General features: G+C 42.4%; 3 protein-coding genes across 4 annotated transcripts in view; all 3 read right to left on the minus strand.

Moving 5' to 3' along the window:
* LOC143111380 (ubiquitin carboxyl-terminal hydrolase 32-like) overlaps nucleotides 1-9,245 on the minus strand; it is a 32,846-nt gene extending 23,601 nt beyond the window's left edge. For both annotated transcript variants that reach the window (XM_076273609.1, XM_076273608.1), the window contains exons 1-10: nucleotides 9,063-9,245; nucleotides 7,581-7,708; nucleotides 6,070-6,175; nucleotides 5,534-5,652; nucleotides 3,420-3,579; nucleotides 1,839-1,970; nucleotides 909-1,016; nucleotides 613-728; nucleotides 412-474; nucleotides 162-245 (exon numbers count right to left, since the gene is read on the minus strand). In XM_076273609.1, the coding sequence (XP_076129724.1) occupies nucleotides 162-245; nucleotides 412-474; nucleotides 613-728; nucleotides 909-1,016; nucleotides 1,839-1,970; nucleotides 3,420-3,579; nucleotides 5,534-5,652; nucleotides 6,070-6,175; nucleotides 7,581-7,708; nucleotides 9,063-9,120 (1,074 nt within the window). In that variant the 5' untranslated portion in view covers nucleotides 9,121-9,245. The remainder of the gene's footprint in view (nucleotides 1-161; nucleotides 246-411; nucleotides 475-612; nucleotides 729-908; nucleotides 1,017-1,838; nucleotides 1,971-3,419; nucleotides 3,580-5,533; nucleotides 5,653-6,069; nucleotides 6,176-7,580; nucleotides 7,709-9,062) is intronic.
* Nucleotides 9,246-9,781: 536 nt separating this feature from the next.
* On the minus strand, nucleotides 9,782-12,506 carry LOC143111501 (uncharacterized). Its single transcript, XM_076273747.1, has 2 exons — nucleotides 11,337-12,506; nucleotides 9,782-11,158 (listed from the first exon to the last, which is right to left on the minus strand). The coding sequence occupies exons 1-2, from the start codon at nucleotides 12,041-12,043 to the stop codon at nucleotides 10,279-10,281; spliced, it is 1,587 nt and encodes a 528-aa protein (XP_076129862.1). The 5' UTR covers nucleotides 12,044-12,506; the 3' UTR covers nucleotides 9,782-10,278.
* Nucleotides 12,507-15,404: 2,898 nt separating this feature from the next.
* ftr84 (finTRIM family, member 84) lies at nucleotides 15,405-20,371 on the minus strand. Its single transcript, XM_076273969.1, has 8 exons — nucleotides 19,729-20,371; nucleotides 19,107-19,202; nucleotides 17,978-18,103; nucleotides 17,580-17,687; nucleotides 17,100-17,256; nucleotides 16,762-16,815; nucleotides 16,468-16,521; nucleotides 15,405-16,365 (listed from the first exon to the last, which is right to left on the minus strand). Exons 1-8 carry the CDS (start codon nucleotides 20,296-20,298, stop codon nucleotides 15,824-15,826), a joined length of 1,707 nt encoding a protein of 568 aa, XP_076130084.1. The 5' UTR covers nucleotides 20,299-20,371; the 3' UTR covers nucleotides 15,405-15,823.
* Between the last annotated feature and the right edge of the window lie 515 nt (nucleotides 20,372-20,886).

Genomic DNA, 20,886 nt, shown 5'->3' on the forward strand with positions numbered 1-20,886 from the left:
AAACCTAATCTCAAATCAGAAGGGCAATCTCAAATACATCTCACCTACACTGTAGGCACTACAGCATACTAAAATATAAATTGGTTACCCAGTATGTAATAACTAATGACATATAAAGTGTGTAGGGGCATTAAATCAGGTGGCAGCAGTAATATTGTTACCTGAAACAGCAGGTTGAGAAACTCGTCGGCCAGAGCGCTCTGGACGCTCCAGATCTGATAGTCTTCCAGAGTCAGATGACCCTGCTGCAGAACACAAGGACCAGATGGCCATATGTTAATACACATAGACAAAAACTAGTCTGCTTTATTGGGAACAGTTCAGCATTAAATGATCACTAGGGAGTATTTCTAAAACAAACTTAAAATATAATTGAACACTGAATAAAAGTGGAATGTGGTAAATCCATACTTTGGTTGTATCATGTGTTTTCAAAATGTCTTCCACAATGTCAGTCACACTGATGTTTAGCTCCTGCAAATGTGGAAAAAACTGATTTAGAAGTTGTGTCTGAAACATGCCGTGCAGTAATATAAATCTCTCTACACACAACCAGGACCATCAACATTACTGGTGGTGACTGGTGGAGCCAAGGGAGAGTGGTGGTCTTACTGGGATGGAGTCCGTGCGGTTGTCTTTCCACACCTCCAGTAGCGCAGCCACCATCTCTCGGATCTCCTCTCGAGACAACACCCCATCTCGATCCACATCAAACACTTTGAAGCAAACTAGGGAGTGGAGGGTGGGGTGGGCAGCGGAACAAAAAACAAAACAAAGAGAACAAGAATTAGAACAATAACTCTACAGGGAAAAAATAAGGAAAATATGCTGATTAGTGACTTTATGGGCTTCTTGTTGTTATGTAAGCGTCAGAATGTGGTGCTAGCGCTGCAGTTCTGTTGGCATACACTTCTGCCTCTCTGCGCGTGGCCCTCGACAGCAGGCGGACAGACCACATGAGATCTCCTTGAAGTCGATGTGATTATCCCGGTTCTCATCAAAGGCGTGGAACAAGCCTGCAACCGAGAGGGAGACACTATGGACTGAGAGCATCACACCACACGACTGATCCAACGCATATTACTTCACTTTGTTTAACTACTGTCTGAAAATTCATGCACTTCAAGCCTCCGAGTTGCTTTTTGGTTTATTTGAGATTGTGCTCCTCTATATCATAGATTTGAGATTGTGCTCCTCTATATGGGGCGGTGGTAGTGTAGTGGTTAAGGAGCTAGGCTAGCATGCAGTAGCCTGAAAGTTGTCGGTTCAATTGAGCAAGGCACTTAACCCCAAGTTGCTCCGGAGACAATGTGATCCCTTGTAATATAGCTGACATATGTAAGTCACTTTGGTTAAGAAGTGTCTGCTAAATGTAATGTTATGTAATATCACCCCCAACCCCTCCAACTTGACCAAACTCCACCTCAAACCCAGTACATTTCCTAACAAAAATAAAATTAACCTGTAACGGTAAGTGTGAGTATCACATTACAGTGCAAAAGACATATATTAATAATAATAATTTAATAATGATTAAATTAATGAAATTATTATAATAGTTATATATAGCGTTAATAATTATTATAGCGTTTCTCATCTGCTGACACAGATGTCTAGGCGCTAGTGGACCATTATGTAAAGTTCAAAACAGGGTCTAACAACAAGTGACATGAATACAAAGTAGCAGTAATTTCTAAATCCTGAAGTAATTTAGCACAACACTAACAACAGCGCAGGAGTCCATAATTATCCACATGTTCTGAGCAAACAGACCGGGTTCCAGATGAGAAGGCTGCACACCAGCTGTGAACCAGCTGTGACTCCCAGGGTTCCATTACCTTCACTCAGGGATGTGTGAATGGGGGGCGAGACCAGAGGTACAAAGGTCTCCAGGTCAAAGCGTCCCGTCCTTGACTGAGCCTTCAGCAGCCAGTAGCGCTTCTCAAGGTCAATGATGTCTGCCTCCTCCACTAAGAAACCACAGGGTGGGACACAGATATCAGAAAGAAGTACAGGCAAAAGGCTGCATTGCATATTATTGAAAAGGCATACTGAAACCATTCAAGACAACCATTTATAAACATGACAGAGATAGATAAATGATGTTTGTCCAACTGTATGGGAGATGCTGAGGACATCAATTTAATTTGAAAAGGTGAATAAATTACAGTATATATCAACACGCAACATTCATTACACTGCCCTTAGTAAAATTTCGTAAAAATCTGCAATAGAATCAGTGTTGCACACACATAACGGTGATATTTTGCCAAGGGTTCACAAGAGATGTTAAGTGGGTAGAAATCTTTACAAGTCTCAGCAGTAATCAAAACTGCTCTGCCTACAGACAAACCTCACATCTACTGTATATACCCCACATTCACAGAGTTTCCATGACGACGGCAGCTCGTCACTTTTTTTGCCAACTGCTCTGCTACGTCAACCAAAAATGATGTGACGTCAATCGTTGATTTTACAACTAACAGTCAGGTGTGCGTGATGGTACTTATTGACAAGCCCAGATAGCGATCACATACCATTAGTGAGGACTGCCTAGACTCAAGATTCTGTTTCCAAAATAGCCTACTGCACACTACTACCTACTGCTTGTATACTGATCTTGACAGTAAAGTAGCAAGTCAAATATATTAAGTAGTCCTGCAGTATGGCATTTCGGAAACAGTCTCAGTTTGCGTCTTTACAGCTCTTAACCTTTGAAAGAGCGCTCCATTTGTTTTAAACTTGGAAAGGTGCTGCTTTTAGTTCACTTCTTCATGTAAACTTGTGCACAGCAGAGCAGAGGTGCTACGCTCTAAACGCCATGCCAGCCTGTGCGATCTAAACGGCCATGCCAGCCTGTGCGATCTAAACGGCCATGCCAGCCTGTGCGATCTAAACGGCCATGCCAGCCTGTGCGTTGCCCGAAACAACAGTAGGAAGTCCTGTGGTTTACCCTTGAACAAGCCTGACGCATACGCAGAGCGTGTTGTGGCAACATCGTTCCCTTCCATGAAAAAGTCTCCCAGGTCTAGTGGGCGGTGGCGAGGACGTATTGACTGTAAGCTGCAGCAGCGTGTGTGAACTGCAGCGAGGTGTTGCTCTGTGCAAGTAGTGAGAGTAGCTGGTGATGTGCGTTGAGACTACAATGGCAAAGACCTCCAAAATGGATTACCTTGATAACACTTGCAGTCTTCCATCAAATTAGACTAACACATTGTGGCGAAAATACACACACACACACACACACACACACACGTACGCACATAGGCTAAGGTTTCATTAAATAACATAAAAGTTTCAAGTGCACACAAACATTCAAATACACACACACACACACACACACACACACACACACACACACACACACACACACACACACTCTCTCTTGCTGAATGGAGATTTTAGCCTTAATGACTCACAGTGGGTCACTCCGGCCAGCGTCTGGTAGAAGGTGGGTGTGTCGCTGTCGTCGGTCAGGGTGACACACACGCCACTCGAGAGCAGCCAACGAGAAAATGTGAAGGCTTCCTTATTCTGCAGAATCCAGCTCTTAAACTTCTCATAATTCACCTTCTCCCCCTGTTCAGACAGATCACAAACCACAACAGAGAACATACAGTCACCCCACGAAAGACTGCACTTTCAGAATGAGTAATGTATGCACAATAAAGGTAGAGTAAGTTCTGTTTTCTGTAGAATAGGTTCTGTTAAATGGGACTTCAGCCCACTACATTGGCACAGCTTGAGCATGAGATGTTTCACATGTAACGGTATAACAGTAAATGATGGCAAACTATGATAAGGAAACATAATACAGTCAACATCATTGACAGCATCAGAAAAAAATACTGCATCCTGTGAAATCAGCATTACAATCAGATTCTTAATGCAGTATTTCCCATACATTGACTTATTTGTGGCGGCCTACCACAATATCAACATTAACCACCACACAATGATTTTCTATGTTGTACTAATTTATATGGGATGAAATCCTTTCATTTCATCTCTCTCTCTAATTAAGTTATGTGCAAGTATAAGAAGCAGTATCCCTACGCTAACATTAGAATACTGTTGGGTTGTCGAGGTTATCAATAACGTTACAGGTACTTGTCAATATCGACTTCTCGTGCAAGGCAAGTATAACTATAGGCTATTCATTTTATTGACTCTGACACAGAATGTTTGCTCACCCCACCCCCCCTGCATCTACCACCACAAGTACAATTCAATTCTGTGGGAAACACTGTAATGCCCCATTTTGATAGCATAAAGCATGTGCCAAACAACGATAAGGGAGTGTACAACAATAGAAGGCTATGAGGTTCAGAGATTGAGTCTGTGTGTGTGTGTGTGTGTGTGTGTGTGTGTGTGTGTATGTGTGTGTGTGTGTGTGTGTGTGTGTGTATGTGTATGGTGATAAGAGCATAAACATCTGACATTTAATCACTCCACCCCAGCAATACCAGTGGGAGCTTTTCCAAATTTGTATTAATTTGGGTCTTCTTTTCAGCAACCCAGGTTTTGACCAGTGACTGCAACTTAGTTAAAAACGGAATATTTGCAGTAGTTGTAACACTTTGATGCTTTAGTATTTGCACTGTGATTAAACCAATAGTGTCTGGATTGTGAGCTGTGTTAGTGAGTGTCAGTTAAGCAATGTGGAGACTGCAACGACATGACAAAGGGTAATACTTTCAGTATGAGAGGAGTGTGGGGCGCATGAATCAGAGTTGTGCTACCACTTCAAAAACAATGCAAAACCGACTTATGTGACCCAATATCTGTGCTAGTTTTGCACATAGTGCGTCACTCTTGTCAATTTGCCCACTTGTGCTCTTTTTCCTCTTTACATATCGCTGTCAATAAAGACCTAGGTGTGCATTTGCCTACTGTTTTATTGAAGACTTGTCTGTTGAAAGTCACATCCACTCTATTGTGCTATTATTGTGCTAAATTCTCCAAATTTAAAGCACTTTGAGCTGCATTCTGTGTATGAAAGGTGCTATAAAATAAAGCGTATTATTATTATTATTATTATTATCATTACTACTCTGTCATCAGGCGTGTCCATAGAAAACAACACACAATGCAGTACAGGCCCTTTCATATCTAATCATCACATTTGGTTGTTTATTCAGGGAAATGAACAGAGCAGTAAGCTCTTCTACAGAAATGCCCTGAGCATACACAGGTATACTGTCTGAAACATCCCAAAGACCCACTGCTAGGGCTGACGCTTCGTCTCCTGTCAGCTAAGCTACAGAAGACAGCTCCCGTCAAAGGCCATAACTCTCTATTCAATATGCTATGCTCTATACGTTCCTAAATCAAAACATTTCTATTTCTGAGAGGCCACAGAGAAACGTGAGGAGTAAAGGCTCATTTATAGTTCAGGCAACAACTATAGTGTCGCTCGACAAGAACTTTATGTTGCTTTTAAGTCTTATTTTGTCAAGCGACACTTATCCCCTGGACTATAAATTGACCTGAAGGGGTGGGGTGGGGTGCTGTGGGGTGGGGTGGAACTGACCTCAGTGAAACACTTGCGGAGAGAGGTAGGTATCTCTCCGTCCACAGCCTGCAGCATGGCCTCCATGTCCTCCCGTGTGGCATAGCTGCCTGACTCGCTGGCAAACAGACTGAAGATGTCTACAGGGCCAGAGGAGAGTGGAGAGAGGGAGAGGGAGAACGAGGGGGGGGGGTGGAGAGGGAGGGAGAGAGAGAGAGATTTGTTGCTTATTGAAATAATGTTAGTAATAAAAACTGGCAATTGAAGCCATATTTTAAAAATAAATCACAGTTCCAAGTTAATCTGAAATATCTACCCTGTAACAAAATTATCATTGTTTTGAATGTCCATGAGTATAACGTTAGGGTAAAAAAATTTCAGCACATAGCCTACACAAAAGACCAAAAAAAGGTCACCGTGAGCTCAACTGACACAAAAAACAAAGAACCACATAAACCCCAGGACGACCAGAGGAAAAAAAAAAAACTGTTCTCGTTGTCAAACTGCTGCCTGTGTATCGTCATGGTAACCACAGCACATCCGAGCCAGTGACTTACACTTGGTCTTTTCTTCATCCCGACCTCTTGTCAACAGCACAAGCCCAACGATGAGGTTGTTGAAGTGCAGACCTTTAGACGTCCCCCCGAATGAGTTGTAGATCACCTGAGAGAAATAAAAATAGGTTAGAAACAAATAAGCCACAAGTATTAACATCAATTAGATAATTAATGTCAACCAATTCATTTGATTGATGTTGACTGCATCTTAAACCATAGACTGGGCTATTAGGGTATTATTTATCAGCCTGTGCACGATTTACTCATTTACTTTCCAAGAGATCAACACATTTCACTGGTTTTCATCATTATGTGATATGCACCAATGGCATCTCAACATGAATAAATTGTCTCCTAAGGGACTGTTTTAGATATAGGCCAGTTTTAAGTAGGACAATGTAGTAAGGTTATAGTTTTATTAACCCTAACTTCACTGGCGTGTGGTCACAACCGCAAAGATTTGTGTAGAAACAAGAAGGAAGCATTGCGCGTGTGTGTGTGTGACTGTGTGTAACAGGTATAGCTTTCAGACGCAAGCCCAATTTCTGGGAAGAGCTAAAGAGCGGCATCATTTTTTTGGATTTTTTTGAAAGCCCAATGAGAGGGGTGCTTTCCCAGCACAGAACATTCATTCATCCGCAGACTGAATAATGTGGACTTTCTTTACAAGCCCAGATCATTCCATGGGCCTTTCTACCGCACTAACTACAGTAGATGAGTACCAAGGAAGGCAGCTGCAAACTCTCAAACAAACTGTCAGAGTAGTGTCTCCATAAACACTGCTAGAACACCCACACCAGCTCAAATTGTAATAATAATAATAATAATAATAATAATAATAATAATAATAATAATAATAAGTTCTTTTTTTCAAACACCACAGATCACAATGTCTTGACACAACCGCTGAGGCTCAAAATTTAAGTCTTCTGTTGTCTGTTGTCTCCAGTCGACTCTTTTCTTCTCTTCTGAGAACAGTCCTGGTTTTATTTAACAACTAAACCATCTTCGCCTTCTTTCGAGGAATTAGCAGAGCTTGGAGGTAAAATGCCAAAAAAAATAGGTATTTTATGACATTAAAACTGGACATCAGCCATTAGCTAATGCTATGCAGGTGTGTTGAGTATGCAGTGTATAATGCTGAAATAATCCAATGTATGGGCAGAGTGGTTGCAACCAAGTAAAATCTCACCACTTGGCCCAATTAAGCATACTGTACACACAAATGGGTCAGGACACATATGACCCTATAGAAACAGGTTGACAGAGGTCCCTCAGGGCAAAACACTGCCACCTTATGACTTCACAATAAGGGCTGGCAGTTTTCTCTGAAATCCCTGAATTAATACATGATGCAACTTGCCAAGACACATTCCAGAAGACTCAAGAGCTACACACACACACTCTCACACACACACACACACCATAACTCAAAATAACAGATGGAAGAAATGTGTTGCAACTGCTCAATGGATTTCGTGGATTGGTTTATCACAGGAAACAAAGCTCACCTCAGCCACCCGAGGGGGCACCATGTCTCCCAGCACTTCCTTGAAGAAACATTGCTGGTTCATGTAGTAGGACAAGCCACTAGTCCTCCTGAAGGCATCTCTCAGTCGTTTGAGTTCCACATCAGTGACTGAATGGTGAAAGAAAAAGAGTGAGAAGAAAGGTGTGTAAGTGTGTGTGTGTGTGTGTGTGTGTACTAGCTGTATAAAAGAAGAAGAGATGGAGGTCAAAACACTCAGCCTAATCTAACTGAAACTTTCAAAACTGTAGTTAGTAGTTTATGAGAGGCCAGATATATAAATTCAGACTATTCAAGAATATACAATCACATTCAGTTCACATGCCTATGCAAAAACAAAACCACTTTACGAAAACAAGAAAATGAATCTAAAACCAAGCTTAGATCCACATCTAGAAAGTCTTGGCGAGTGATGGATGGTAAAACGTTTATACATTCACTACACCTCTACGAGGTAAACATTGAGAGGATGTTTTTCGGTATGATGTGTGGCCCTCCATTTTTACTGACATCGTTGCGCAATTTGGAAGCTCTTGTAGTACCACATGATGACTGTAACATTTAACGTTAGCAGCAAACTACATTTCTGACTGATACCACAGCACGGGGGAAATATAGCATGGTGAAGAGTTTGTTTTGCATACGACACTACAAATACAACTAATCAGTTAGTCAGAAACGTCTGGGTGACGATAGCGAGGTGAAGTCACCTCAACTGGTAAGCTTGCTTTAGTTAACGTTAGCTGGTTAATGCAAGCTAAACTAACGTGAGCAACGATGACATTAATTAAGACCACATTATTTGCCTGTTATGTTACAGTTGTTTTCAGACTCAACTGAAGACTGTATCTTACTCGCAGAAGACCAAATCAAGCTAATTTGAAAGGCTAAATGAGCCACAGAGAACAGGACAGTTAGATAAGGCTTAATATCCTTTTGCAGTTTAGCACTGTGATGTTAGCATAGATAGCATTAGCCGGGTAGCTATTATTAGCTTGCGCCCAGGCTTTGAACATCAACCAGTAACGTTACTGCTCTGCAACATGTGTGCTGGTAAACAGTCACTTGTGACAACTCAGTTAAGGTACAAGCTATCACATTAAGCAGCATAAACAAATTGTCTGTGGGGGTCAATCGGTGATGGGTATTCATGTCATCACATCAGACAGACAGCTAACGTTAGCCAGCGACAGTCTTGACCAGCTAACCATCACCGTGCCTTTGTTGCATTACGTTAACGTTAACCTACCCTAATATAACCAGACAATCAGTTATCCCGTTGTCAGCTAGATCGCAATCGTATTAACGTAGCAGAAGGGCTGTTTAAATCGTTGTTTTCTGATTTATCCTTAGATTTCAGCCAAGGGTAACATTAGCGACTGTTAAAGCTGCTATGGACATAATTAGCTAACCTTAGCTGCTGATGATAGCTAGCTAGCGTTATCATAATATTATGGATGGATACCTCTTTTGATGGCCTCGTCATAAGAGAGGAAACCGATCCTTGACTCCTTTGCCCCCATCTTCTCTTCATTTCATGGCATGAAATATAATTAAATTAAATGCATATTCCACAGTGGTGATTTGATTGTTAGAAGAAGCTGGCAAGCTGCTGTTAGCTTCTGAGTAATTCCCTGCAGCTTGTGTGTTTGCACTGGAATGACACCTCCCTCTGAGCCTCTGGTCCAGACTCCGATACACGTCGATGCCAAGTCACGTGACAAAGACCTGTCAAGCGCTTTGCTCAATCGCCATCATGACCTTACCTACATTTACAACGCATACAATGACTAACTGTCTACCCCGCAATAGTTCAAGTGTTAGATGCAAACTGGAAACATTTACAAATCATGAATGATGGAGTGAGTGGCTACTCCAAATGACTGTGTTCTCTGTGTACTGTGGAATTAGAGCAGCAAAGTAGCTGTCATTAGTTCACAGCAGATGAGAATAGTGTAGCCAATTGACTTATATTGGGCATCATAGATGAGTTTGCCGTAACTACTCTTAAGATGGAGACGTGATAGTTATTTACATATCGTTGGGGAAAAAGCTTATAATGATGCAAGTCGATATTGTGCACTCAGTGCACCATGTCTACAATGTATCAAAAAGTGGAAGCATTTGCAGTAGCACTCACTGTTGCCCCCTGGCAGAGCTTGAGGAAACAACAGATAAACTGCACACAGGTAAACCTTTTTATTGGCTCTAATTAATCCAGTGAGAGGGGGGAGGGTGTATACAGTTAAACTTGTTTAATCATTAGGCAATATACACAGAAATGTTTATTTTAGGTTTTACAAAAAAAGTATATATCAAGGAATGTCCAGAAAGTGTTTTGAAGGTAGAAAAAATGCAAAATCACAAATCACAGTACACATTATGAATTGCCATAATGTAAAGAAGGGAAAAGATTGGTTGGTAGCCAGTGAGCACAGCACTACACATGAGTGATTAATAAGACCATATGCCATGCAGACTAGAAAACTACGAGTGATAGCTTTTTCATTGTTATAGCTCTTAACTAATTTTCCTGGATAAAATTTTCAGGTCCATGTTCCTGTCCCCTGTGATACCTCTTAATTTAAAGTTTGTCACATTTATCTAGATGTTGAGACCTGCAGAGGCATGCAGAGTTAGTATGCATACCGGTATTTCCAATAGTCTATTTGAATTCAATGTCACTTAAGCATTCCTACAGTTTTTTCGCTATTCTTTTCATGCACCAATTGGTGCCTTCTCAAGCCATCTTTAATTTTGAACGTCTTCCCACACAATGTGCAGAGGAAAGGCCTCAGATCAGAATGGAGCTGGCGGTGTTTGCTGAGGGTGCGACTGTGGCAGAAGCCCTTCCCGCACTCGTGGCACACGAATGGCCTCTGCCCCGTGTGAATGTTCCGGTGCTCCAGCATGACATGCTTCTGGGTGAACGTGTCCCCGCAGTCCGGGCACTGGTACCGTCGCTCGCCCGTGTGCATGCGCACGTGGTTCTGCAGATTGGACTTTTTGCGGAACTGCCTCACGCAGTACGGGCAGCTGTGGAGCTCGTCATGGCTGCGCCGGTGTTGTGCCAGCTGAGTGCTGGAGGAAGCGAATGTGGTCTCACGCTTCTGGCAGGCAAGAAGAGCCGATCCGCATTTGTGCCTGCGCAGGTGAAACAGCCTGGTGAAGCTCTTTCCACAGTCAGAACATGCATGACTCTTAGTAAGTGTCGCTTCATTTGCACCAAAGTACATTTTCTTCACTCTAAAGGTGGGTTTCCACCCTGGTTGCCTTCTAGTGGTAGTCACAGATGGCTGGCCTATGTCAGAAGAAGGTTCTTTCACAATTTCCCCACTGCACATGTCGTCGTCCTCCTCCTCCACTGGCATCTGCTCAATGTGGGGAGTGTACTCTTCCTGTTCTTCTCCCCCTTCCTCCTTGAGATAAATCTCCCCGATTCCCTCCACTTCCACATTGAAGCTGACAGACTGACAGAGTTTCAGTGATGTTTCCTCCTCCTTTGGTGCTGTGGTCCATGGTTTGGGCTCCTTTCCCTCCTGGGCATTATCTGTAGATACTCTAAAAACAAGTACAGTTTTACATTTAGATTAGATCAGATACCGAGCAGAATTTTATTTAGACATCTGGTTATTTAAATAAACAGGGGGTAATGTAAACATAACAGGTTTCTGTATTTTATGGGGGGGGGCATTGGCCTAACATTGTTTTACTCATGCTGACATCATGGAAAACCCACCGAAACTGATTTGATGCTCCAGACTTGTCTGATGGGTCTGTTGCTGTGTATTGCTGTCCAGCAGTGTCTTCTTCTCTCTCTCCATACTCCTCATTGGTCCTCCTCCCGAGGAACTGCTCTGCCAGACTAATTGCCTCCTCCATGTCCTTACATTTATGTTGAACAACCCAATCACTCACAGCTCTGGGCAGGAGGGTTACAAACTTTTGCAGAGCCACGCGTTGCACCACGTCCTCTGCACTCCTTCTCTCTGGCTTTAGCCATCGCCTGGCTGCTTCGTCCAGCCCCAGACCCAGCTCCCTGGGGCCTTTCACAGGGTCAAAATTGGCCAAAGTGAAGTTAACTTGCCACTGTTGTTCTGCCACACTTGCCTGACTGTGGAAATGGTCCTTAACAACTTGATACCCATGATCCTGTAGTGATGAGTCCTGGCCTTCGCTGTAATCCATACCAAGGAGCTTCATAACCTGCGCGCGCCATGTCTTTTGAGGAAGCTTAAGGGAAGTGGCTGCTCTCTCAAAGGTAGCAAAGTATGCCTCAACATCTTCACTGTCTCCAAAACCCTCTGGGATCTTTAGCCTCCTGGTGCTTCGAGGAAGAAGAAGGTGAGCAAGAATCTCCGTCTGAATCTCCTCCTGTAGTCCAATGGCTCTCTGAAGTTGAGCTTGCAGATCCATGAGGGATCTAACACAACGTATCACATCCATCCTCAGATGCTTTAGATATCAACCCTTAGATATGAACTCCAAGATAGGCTACTGTATGTCTTTCAAAAGCAGCACAGTCCAAAGTATAACAGTGAATCCAAATGTCTTTACAGACTCCGCAGAATCAAGAGGTAGGCCTACAAATGCCATGTGAATATGTCGCGCATGCCTGTAAAAACACGCAGCATAAACGGTTTCATCTTCAAAAGGTGGAGGAGTATAAATTCAGTGTCCCTATAGCAGCTAGCCATAAACAACAATCTGTGAGTGTGTTGTGATCAGTGCATGATCGGTGGACAGTAGGCATAGCCTAATATCCTAAGCCGTTGAGTCAAATGGAAAAACGTACATTAGTCCTGGTAAATTGTTATTGTAAAACAAACTTGGACTGTGCATCAGAGAATGTCTAATAAGGGTTCTGTTGTCGTTTAAAGCTGGTAGGCTACTCTTCGATTTCACTGTCGCTGTCGCTGCAGTGACGTTTTCCACGAGCGACTTTGACGTCAGTTGTAAACAAGGCGTGTCTTCAGTGTAGACATATCAGCCAGTGGTCCCCAAACTACGGCCCGCCACCTCATTTTGGGTGGCCCCCCAAAACATGTCCGTGGTATATAGCAACCGGCCCGCACGGGAGTACGACATCGTCAAATTATAACCTCCGCAATTTCCCCTATTCATTCTCTATGGCGAGTCTTAACAGTACACATGTAATACTCTTTTTGTCCACTGGTGGTTATTTTGGCGCTGTTTCGCGTTTGCCATCAAAAACGGAATGAAATGTAGGCCTACCTGCAAACAATGTAAGAGGCCTATGCTGACTGCATCAGTGCTCAAAGTATTGTACAAGTTTATTAATTAATTGTTAATAACTAACTAACTTCTATTCAAGTCATATTTCTGGGACTTTCTGGGATAATTATTTCTATTTTGTATTCACTCGTTCAAATGTTCATACTAGGCCTACAAAGAGGTCATAAGTTCAGGTGAGTGAAAGTTAGAATGGACCACTTCAGCGCTTCATAAAATTCTCATAGTTTGAGAACTTTACATTTTCCGAGTTCAGAGTTCACACATTTTTAATAAAATATACTTTTGGGAATGCAAAAGCCTTTTTATTAGTATTATTTAATTTGAGTTACATTTTACACTGATATGGCATGATGGCAATATAAACACAGCTAACAATGGTATTAAATTGCAATAGCCTATAGCAGTGTTTCCCAAAGACTGGGTCGCAGGAGATTTTATTTGGGTCGCCAGCACAATTTATGTTGTCTAATAAATTAAATATTGGTGGTTGCATGCATGATGCATGTTAGATCTGAAGTGAAATGGGTCGCGATGGTCTGTCATTTTTAAAAAGTGGGTCCCCAGAAAAAAAGTTTGGGAAACACTGGCCTATAAATTAAATGTAATGGAATATTCAACTAAGGTAGACTGCTGATGTTCAGTATAAGTATAACTATATATACTTTTTTGATCCCGTGAGGGAAATTTGGTCTCTGCATTTAACCCAATCGGTGAATTAGTGAAACACAAACAGCACACAGTGAGGTGAAGCACACACTAATCCCAGCGCAGTGAGCTGCCTGCTTCAAGGGCGGCGCTCAGGGAGCAGTGAGGGGTTAGGTGCCTTGCTCAAGGGCACTTCAGCCACGGCCCACTGGTCGGGGCTCGAACCGGCAACTCTCCGGTTACAAGTCCAGAGTGCTAACCAGTGGGCCACGGCTGCCCACCCACAGCACTAAGCTATTTATGGTTACTGATATACTCCGAGTCTCTGGCCCTCTTTTAGAGCCAGGCATAGTAAGCTGGCCCTCGGAAGAAAAAGTTTGGGGACCACTGTACACTGTAGACCAAAGATTCTAGAACAGAGCCCGCTCTAGAATCTTTGGTGTAGACCACTGATCTAGACGTATATATGTGTGTATCTTTTACTGTCTATGGTAGCCTATATATATATATATATATATATATGTGTATATATATATACATGAGCCTTTTGCTGCTGTGTAGCTGTTCTCATCATATAGTTCAGTCACCTGTGGCTAAGAAGTTGCATTGACTGTATAGTAGCCTACATGTTTCAGAGAGCAACCAACCGCCAGCCATGTTAGTTAGGTTACCGCCGATCAGAGCCGGACAGTAACGGAGTACATTTACTTGAGTACAGTACTTGAGTACAATTTTGAGGGATTTGTACTTTACTCGAGTATCATTTTTGGGGAGTACTCATGACTTTACTCAAGTACATTTGAGAGGCAAATATTGTAGGCTACTCTTTACTCCACTACACTACAACCCGTGGCCCCATCTCGCCAGACTATTTCAATTTTCTGAACAAGTTAATGATAGTTTTCGCTTCAAGTGTTTCAATTACAAAATAGTATTTTGTATTTGAAATGCGTATTTTAAATACATGTATTAGAAATACTGCCCATCCCTGGCAACATGGTAAAAAGATGAAAATGACTTGATTTTACTTTAAATTCTTTTTACAAGGTATTAACATTAACATTCCATGTAGGACGTTTCTGTACATAAATGTAAGCACTGTGGCAGTAGTAATGCAATATTTAGAAAATGTAGGCTACTCTTGTACTCTTGATACTCAAGTACTTTTAAAAACAAGTATATCAGTACTTTTACTTAAGTAGACATCTGACCATCTGACAGTACTTTTACTTGTACTTGAGTAAAATTTAGCAAAGGGTATCTGTACTTTTACTCAAGTAATGAAGCTGTGTACTCTATCCGCCTCTGCCGCCGATGGAAGGATTCTGTTTGTGTAAGCCTACAGACCATACAGTCAGTGGTAGACTACAGCCTAATTGATTGAGGTTATGAAGAATAATTTGGTAGGTAAAGAAAATAGCAGCAAAAGAACTGTAGGCTAGTCAGTTTTTAATGGGACAGGCGGCTGCCTGTTAGCCTAGAAATCTAGACGCACCCTAGCGGCAGCAAATTATATTTTAATGTGGGTCTGGCTCGTCAGGCTAGCTGCCTGTCTGAGATCAAGAGGAGTGTAGAGCTTAAAGTGGATGGGGCAATTAGTAGGCCTAGGATAGGGAAAATGAAGAGGACATTAGAGAGAGAGGGAGGAAAAAATGATACCATTCCACTGCATTTTTTCCACTGTAATTTTTTCTTCATTAGGTTACATCATATCATAGCCTACTATCAAACTTTTGGATTAGCCTATGTTTGAGAAGCATGGTTGGGAGGGAGGATAGTCTAGGCCTACTGTTTTTAAAATGCTGTTCTAGTTTAGATTTTTTTTTTTTTTTATCTGTCATGAACCACATTCAGCTCTGGTTTGAGTGTGCTTGAATAGATAATAAAACAGGCACCATACCAGGCGTTCAAACCTGCAGGATTTTATTTTATTTTAATTGTTTATTTAGACTACAAGTCAGTGTTAGCCATTTCTGTACAAATCATCAAATAGCATAGGCTACAGTTGTATTTACATTGCTCAAGGTATGATAATCATTTCCTATAATACACATAGGCCACTTACAGACTTCACCAGTGGGCTAGGCCCAAACAGTCAGTCATATTTTCTTGCATGTTGTTGAGATTATGTTTATATACATCATAAAACCAACCTTTACACTTTACACTTTATCAAGTGTAGCTTGATTTAGTTAAATATGTAGCTTGTAATAGTTAACAGCAGAAACAACAGTGATGATTTGATGCTTTCATTATTTGGAAGTGGAAGTGAGATTACTAGAGCCCTGTTACCCTGTGATTTTTATTTTCTGCTACAGTGATTCATTAGTATGGACGGGTATTCTTCTCAAGGGAGCAGATGCTTACAGATGATCCAACCCCAAAACCTGCATATAGTGCTTCTGAAAACTTTGCCTGAAATCTGTGGATGAGCTCCATTGACTCTGCAACAGCATAAAATGACACAGAGTTTCCTGCGTAGTCCAAGTAAACACCAATGCGAGTGGCTCGGACACCTTCGAGCAAGTCTTTGTCCATTTTGTTATGCCAGGCTGAATAACCACTGTCGGAGCAAAGGAGACTCCAGGATTTCTCGTTGTAGCCGAGTAGGCTGTTGGAGTTCTTGCCTTTGCGGCTGATGGACTTGTAGGCGACGCCAATGGAGAATTCACCGGTCCACTCCACCTCCCAGTAGTGGCGAAAGCCACTGAGTGGCTCGTTGCAGAGAATCTGACAGAATCCATCAAATCGGTCTGGATGGGCAGGATAAAACTGAACTGTCTTCTTCCTGACCACCTTGCGACCGCTGTCTGACAAGACCAGCTCTTTATAGGCTGTGTTTTGGTCAAATGTGAGACTGGAGGAATCTACAGAGAGAAACAGTTGATTGGTTATTTTGCCCTTTTAATGAAGACAGGTACTCTAAATGATTTTATAGCACAGTAAATCTTTTGTCATCTGTCACTTACATCTTAAGAAGTCTGCTCTGTGTTTGGGCTGCTGGAAATCTGCTCTTGTTGGAGCTGTAGATAAGACATAATATATTGCTTTATACCCTACTTGCCACTTACGTTTATATATCTGGTATCAAATATACATTTGTCTTCAATTCTGAATAATGGAACTCATAATGTGGACATACTTTTAACATTAATGATGCATCCTCCATTTGTAATATGTGAATTGATATGTTTACAGATGTTCTTGTGCTTTGTGACTATGTTCTTCCATACTGGAATCTAGTGTGCCCCTGTTTCTCCTACCTTTTAAACGTCCTCCAGATCTTGGGATAAGAACATAAACTGGGGTGTCGCTCACTGAGAACCAAAATGCAAGTATTTCATTTAATTTTCCTGCTTTGTTTTTATTCTTTTGTTGTGTCATTACATACTGTTACGTACAAACCATTGGACTCTATAATAGCTTGGTTGATTGCATTGGCTGTGATGGCATTTAGACATTGTTTTCATGTGTTAGTCAGAGGATTCGTTAGACATGTTACAGTTTAACTCAAAAAGGCCCACACAAGACCATATGTTTACCTTTGTATCCTAGAAACTAGGATTAATGATTATCATGAGAAACAATGGCTGTCCCGTACCTGTTTTAGAGATGGTGCCCAGCTCTTTCTTACAGATGTCATCCAGATGCTCCTTCATGTCCGTGACTGTCTTGGTGATCTCACTAAAGGAGAACTCAGGGTTGATGAGCACTTTTGGGACCATGGGCTCAGGGGGAACAGACAGTGTGGGGAAGTTCTGCCATATCAATTAAATTTGGTCTCAAGAGGTGTGTCAAGTAATCACAACATGCCCAGATAGTCCGTTTCAGCACAATCAGTAAGAATATATCACCATAGCTTTGTTTACAGTACACCTGTTGGTGATCATTTATTAATCTAAAGTAAGTAGAACAGTGTCTCCAAAAATGTTACAGAAATAGAACTAAGCAATAGGAATCTAATCATATTTGAAAGAAATATAACTAAATATAAAATGAAAATAGTATATTTGTTGCCATTCAGTACACTGCGTTCTCCTTGATATTAAACAGACTTTGTGTTTGGTGCAGTTGGCAGCACCTGCAGAAAGTGGATGTTGTCCTCTGTCTCCAGTATCTGCCTGAGCTCAGAATCTCTTCTCTGCAGCTCCATGATCTCCTGCTCCAGTCTCTCCACGTAGCCCTGGGCCTGCAATATACATCCACAAAACACAAGGTGCCTCAATTGCTTGGTATGTGTGCTACTTGTTAAGAGAGTGTTCAAAGGAAAATGTTACTGTATATTTTGAAAAGGAGGCATATTTTTTGTTTTTCTGCCTGCCATTTACATATGAAACACAGATCACTTGCTCCTGATGCTTTGTGTTTTCTGTCAACAGTTACTGGTGTTTACAGAGGGCGTCCGATGTTTACATTTACCTCAGATTTGTCTTAGTGACAGTACTGCTGCTGGTTTAGAGGTGCTCATGTGTTGCATACCTGTGCCATGGAGGTATGCAAGTTGGCCTGAATGAGTTGGCTGACCTCTGCATGCCAACGCTCCACCGACTGCAGCATCTCAGCAAAGAGCTTGTCACTGTCCCCCTGTGCCCGATGGGCATTACCCTACACCGTGAGAGAGAGAGAGAGAGAGTAATTAAAATCTGGACATTGTTGAGGGGGAACTCAAATCAGAACAAAAGGCACAGTCTGTGATCCTGGCAAAAAATATATAAATATTTTAGCTGAATAGTGAATCAAAATGACAAGCGTCTTGCTCCTGAAGCAGCATGTTAATGGGTTTGTGTATGGTTTGGTCTGAGCCATTTTACACTTTTCATTTGTTTGTTTCTCATTTACAGAGCCAGAACTGTGTCTGAATATCAGAGTGCTCACAGTGAACAGACAGCTAGAATTTGCTGAAGTTGAATTGAAATGTGGACTTGATTAGAATTATGGGCTACAACATTAAAATCACTAATTACCTGTGGTAAAGTCTTACCGTGGAAATCCAGAGTTCTGGCGAGAATTCTGGATTTTAAATTTGAATTTGCTAAACGAGTGACTCTGGCGACGAGTAATGATACTCATTAGCTATGCCCATGAAACCGAGCTGCACCAATCACATCGGTGTATCTGATGTAGGCGTTGTTGAAGTCCGGAAACATTGGTCGTAGTGTTATCCAATTGCGTTGACATCCGGAATCGGTTAGTAAACATTGGATGTAGTGTAATCCAATTGCATACAGTGATATTTTCAAATGCATGATTGGTGCCGCCCCTCGAGTTGGGCCATTTTCATTACTCGTAGCTAGACCCTTAATCTTTCGGATTGGGTCTGGACCTCAGTCTCAATAGTTAAGATGATCTTTCTAACTGCTGGTGTAACCCTACAACTTTAGGTGTAGGCACTTACAATATTTCTATTGCAGTTATAGTACTGACTTGCACTATACTGGTATTTCTAACCTTGTTTGATAGAGAATTATGTTAAGGTAAACCAATTCATTCATTCCTTTTTGGGAGATTTGTTTTATAGTAATTGAATATATTGATAACAGTTTTATCAGATACAGGGCATGGATCTGTACTGTGGGGATGTCTGCCATGTACATTGTACTCTACCCACCTTAAGCACGTCTACATTATGGCGGAGTTCCTGCAACTCCTTCATCCTTTCCTGAATGATGTGAAGAACATCTGACTGTGTAACCACCAACACTTTCTGTGGACAGAGAAAGAGAGAGAGAGAGAGAGAGAGAGAGAGAGCAAGAGAGAAGAGAGAGGGAGTATGTCAAATTGGATTGACTTTGGCAATAAAACCATGAAAGCATCATTCTTCGGCCACTGGCCTGCCAAGCTACTTGAGATTTTTTCACAGCTCAGTTCACAGTGACTGAAAAGTCAGATAAAACATCCAGAAAATATGCAGGCTATTTCAAGCCCTCAGTAACATATATGCATGACTAGTTTTGTGAACTTTGCAGAACAAAAAGTGACCACATTCTGAGTCCCAGTGTACAATATTCAGTGCACTTGACTGTATGTTAGGCAGGCATACTTGATTTTAATCTTTTTCAATGTACAGTCCATTATTCAATCACCCATCTATTTATCAAAGTACTTCATTTGTGCCAAAGAGTATAGACTTATAGGCTACTCTTTGTTTGTGCATTCTCTCCACTATTAGAATGTATTTCATTCCAAACATTTTCACACATGTGTGTGAACTCCCTGGTTTGGGAACTCACCTGTTTCTCGGCTCTCTCCTCCTCTGCGCTCACAATGTTGTGGCTTCGGTGCTCGCGCACAGTACACAACACGCATATGCACATCTGGTCCGAGCGGCAGAACAGCTCCAGGCCCTTCTCGTGCTGCGGGCAGATCTTGCGGTCCAGGTGACCCGTCTCATCCACCAGCTTGTGCCGCTTGAAGGTGGCCGACTCGTAGTGCGGCTTGATGTGCATCTCGCAGTAGTAGGCCAGGCACACCAGGCAGGACTTAACCGCACGATTCCGCCGGCCCGTGCAGAAGTCGCATAACGAGTCGTGCTGGAGGTAGGGGAACGGTGTGAGCTCGGGGAGTCGTTGCGGGTCGCGCGGGTCTGGCGAGCCTACGTTGGGCAGGTTGCGGCGCAGCACAGGCCGTGGGGTGAAGGTTGCGCGGCAACTGGCGCAGTTGTAGACTCCCACGTGGTCGTACTGGTCCCAGTAGATCTTAATGCACTCCAGGCAGTAGGTGTCCCCGCACGGGATGGTGACGGGGTCCCGCAGAGTGTCCATGCAGAGCGGACAGGGCTCGGGGAAGCCCGAGTCTGTCATGGTGGCTTTGGAGAGGGAGCGTGAGGCTGTGGTGTGTGTCCAATTCAGAGGGAGAGGAAAGCTGGATTCATGCTCACAGCACCTGCACTGTATTTATACTGGTGTGATGAGTGTGGGATTCAGAGACTCACTGGTGAGTGGTGTGTTTTGGGGTAAACAGAGGCAAAGGATGTTGCATGTGGGACTCAAAGGAGATATTTCAGCAGAAACTCGGAGTGTGAGAGGGCATGACAATGCAACGCATGAGACGTGTGTGTGTTTGTGTTTGTGTGTGTTACTCGTGTTGAACTTGTGAGAACTAATCTGATTAACCTCTGGCAGTCCAGTAGTCCCCACAGCAGGTCAGCTGCTACACCTTGTCAATCAGAGATGGGAAACTCTGCTTCAGAAACTAGAAGTCGTACCACAAATTTGTCCCGCCCATTCAGTAAAAGCGCCATTAGGTTTTCTTCAGCCAGATAGATGAGCTAATTAGTGAAATCTAACCTTATTTAGGTGCACAGGCAGAACCAATACATGGAAGGATTTTTACTTCCTGAAGCCAAGTTTCCCATCTCTGTTTTCAATATATCATGTCAGTTTGTTTAT

This window comes from Alosa pseudoharengus, unplaced genomic scaffold, assembly GCF_046254945.1.
Source record: "Alosa pseudoharengus isolate Yale_2024_CS ecotype anadromous, Long Island Sound unplaced genomic scaffold, YU_APseudo_1.1 YU_APseudo_1.1_scf_8, whole genome shotgun sequence".
Lineage (NCBI taxonomy): Eukaryota > Metazoa > Chordata > Actinopteri > Clupeiformes > Clupeidae > Alosa > Alosa pseudoharengus.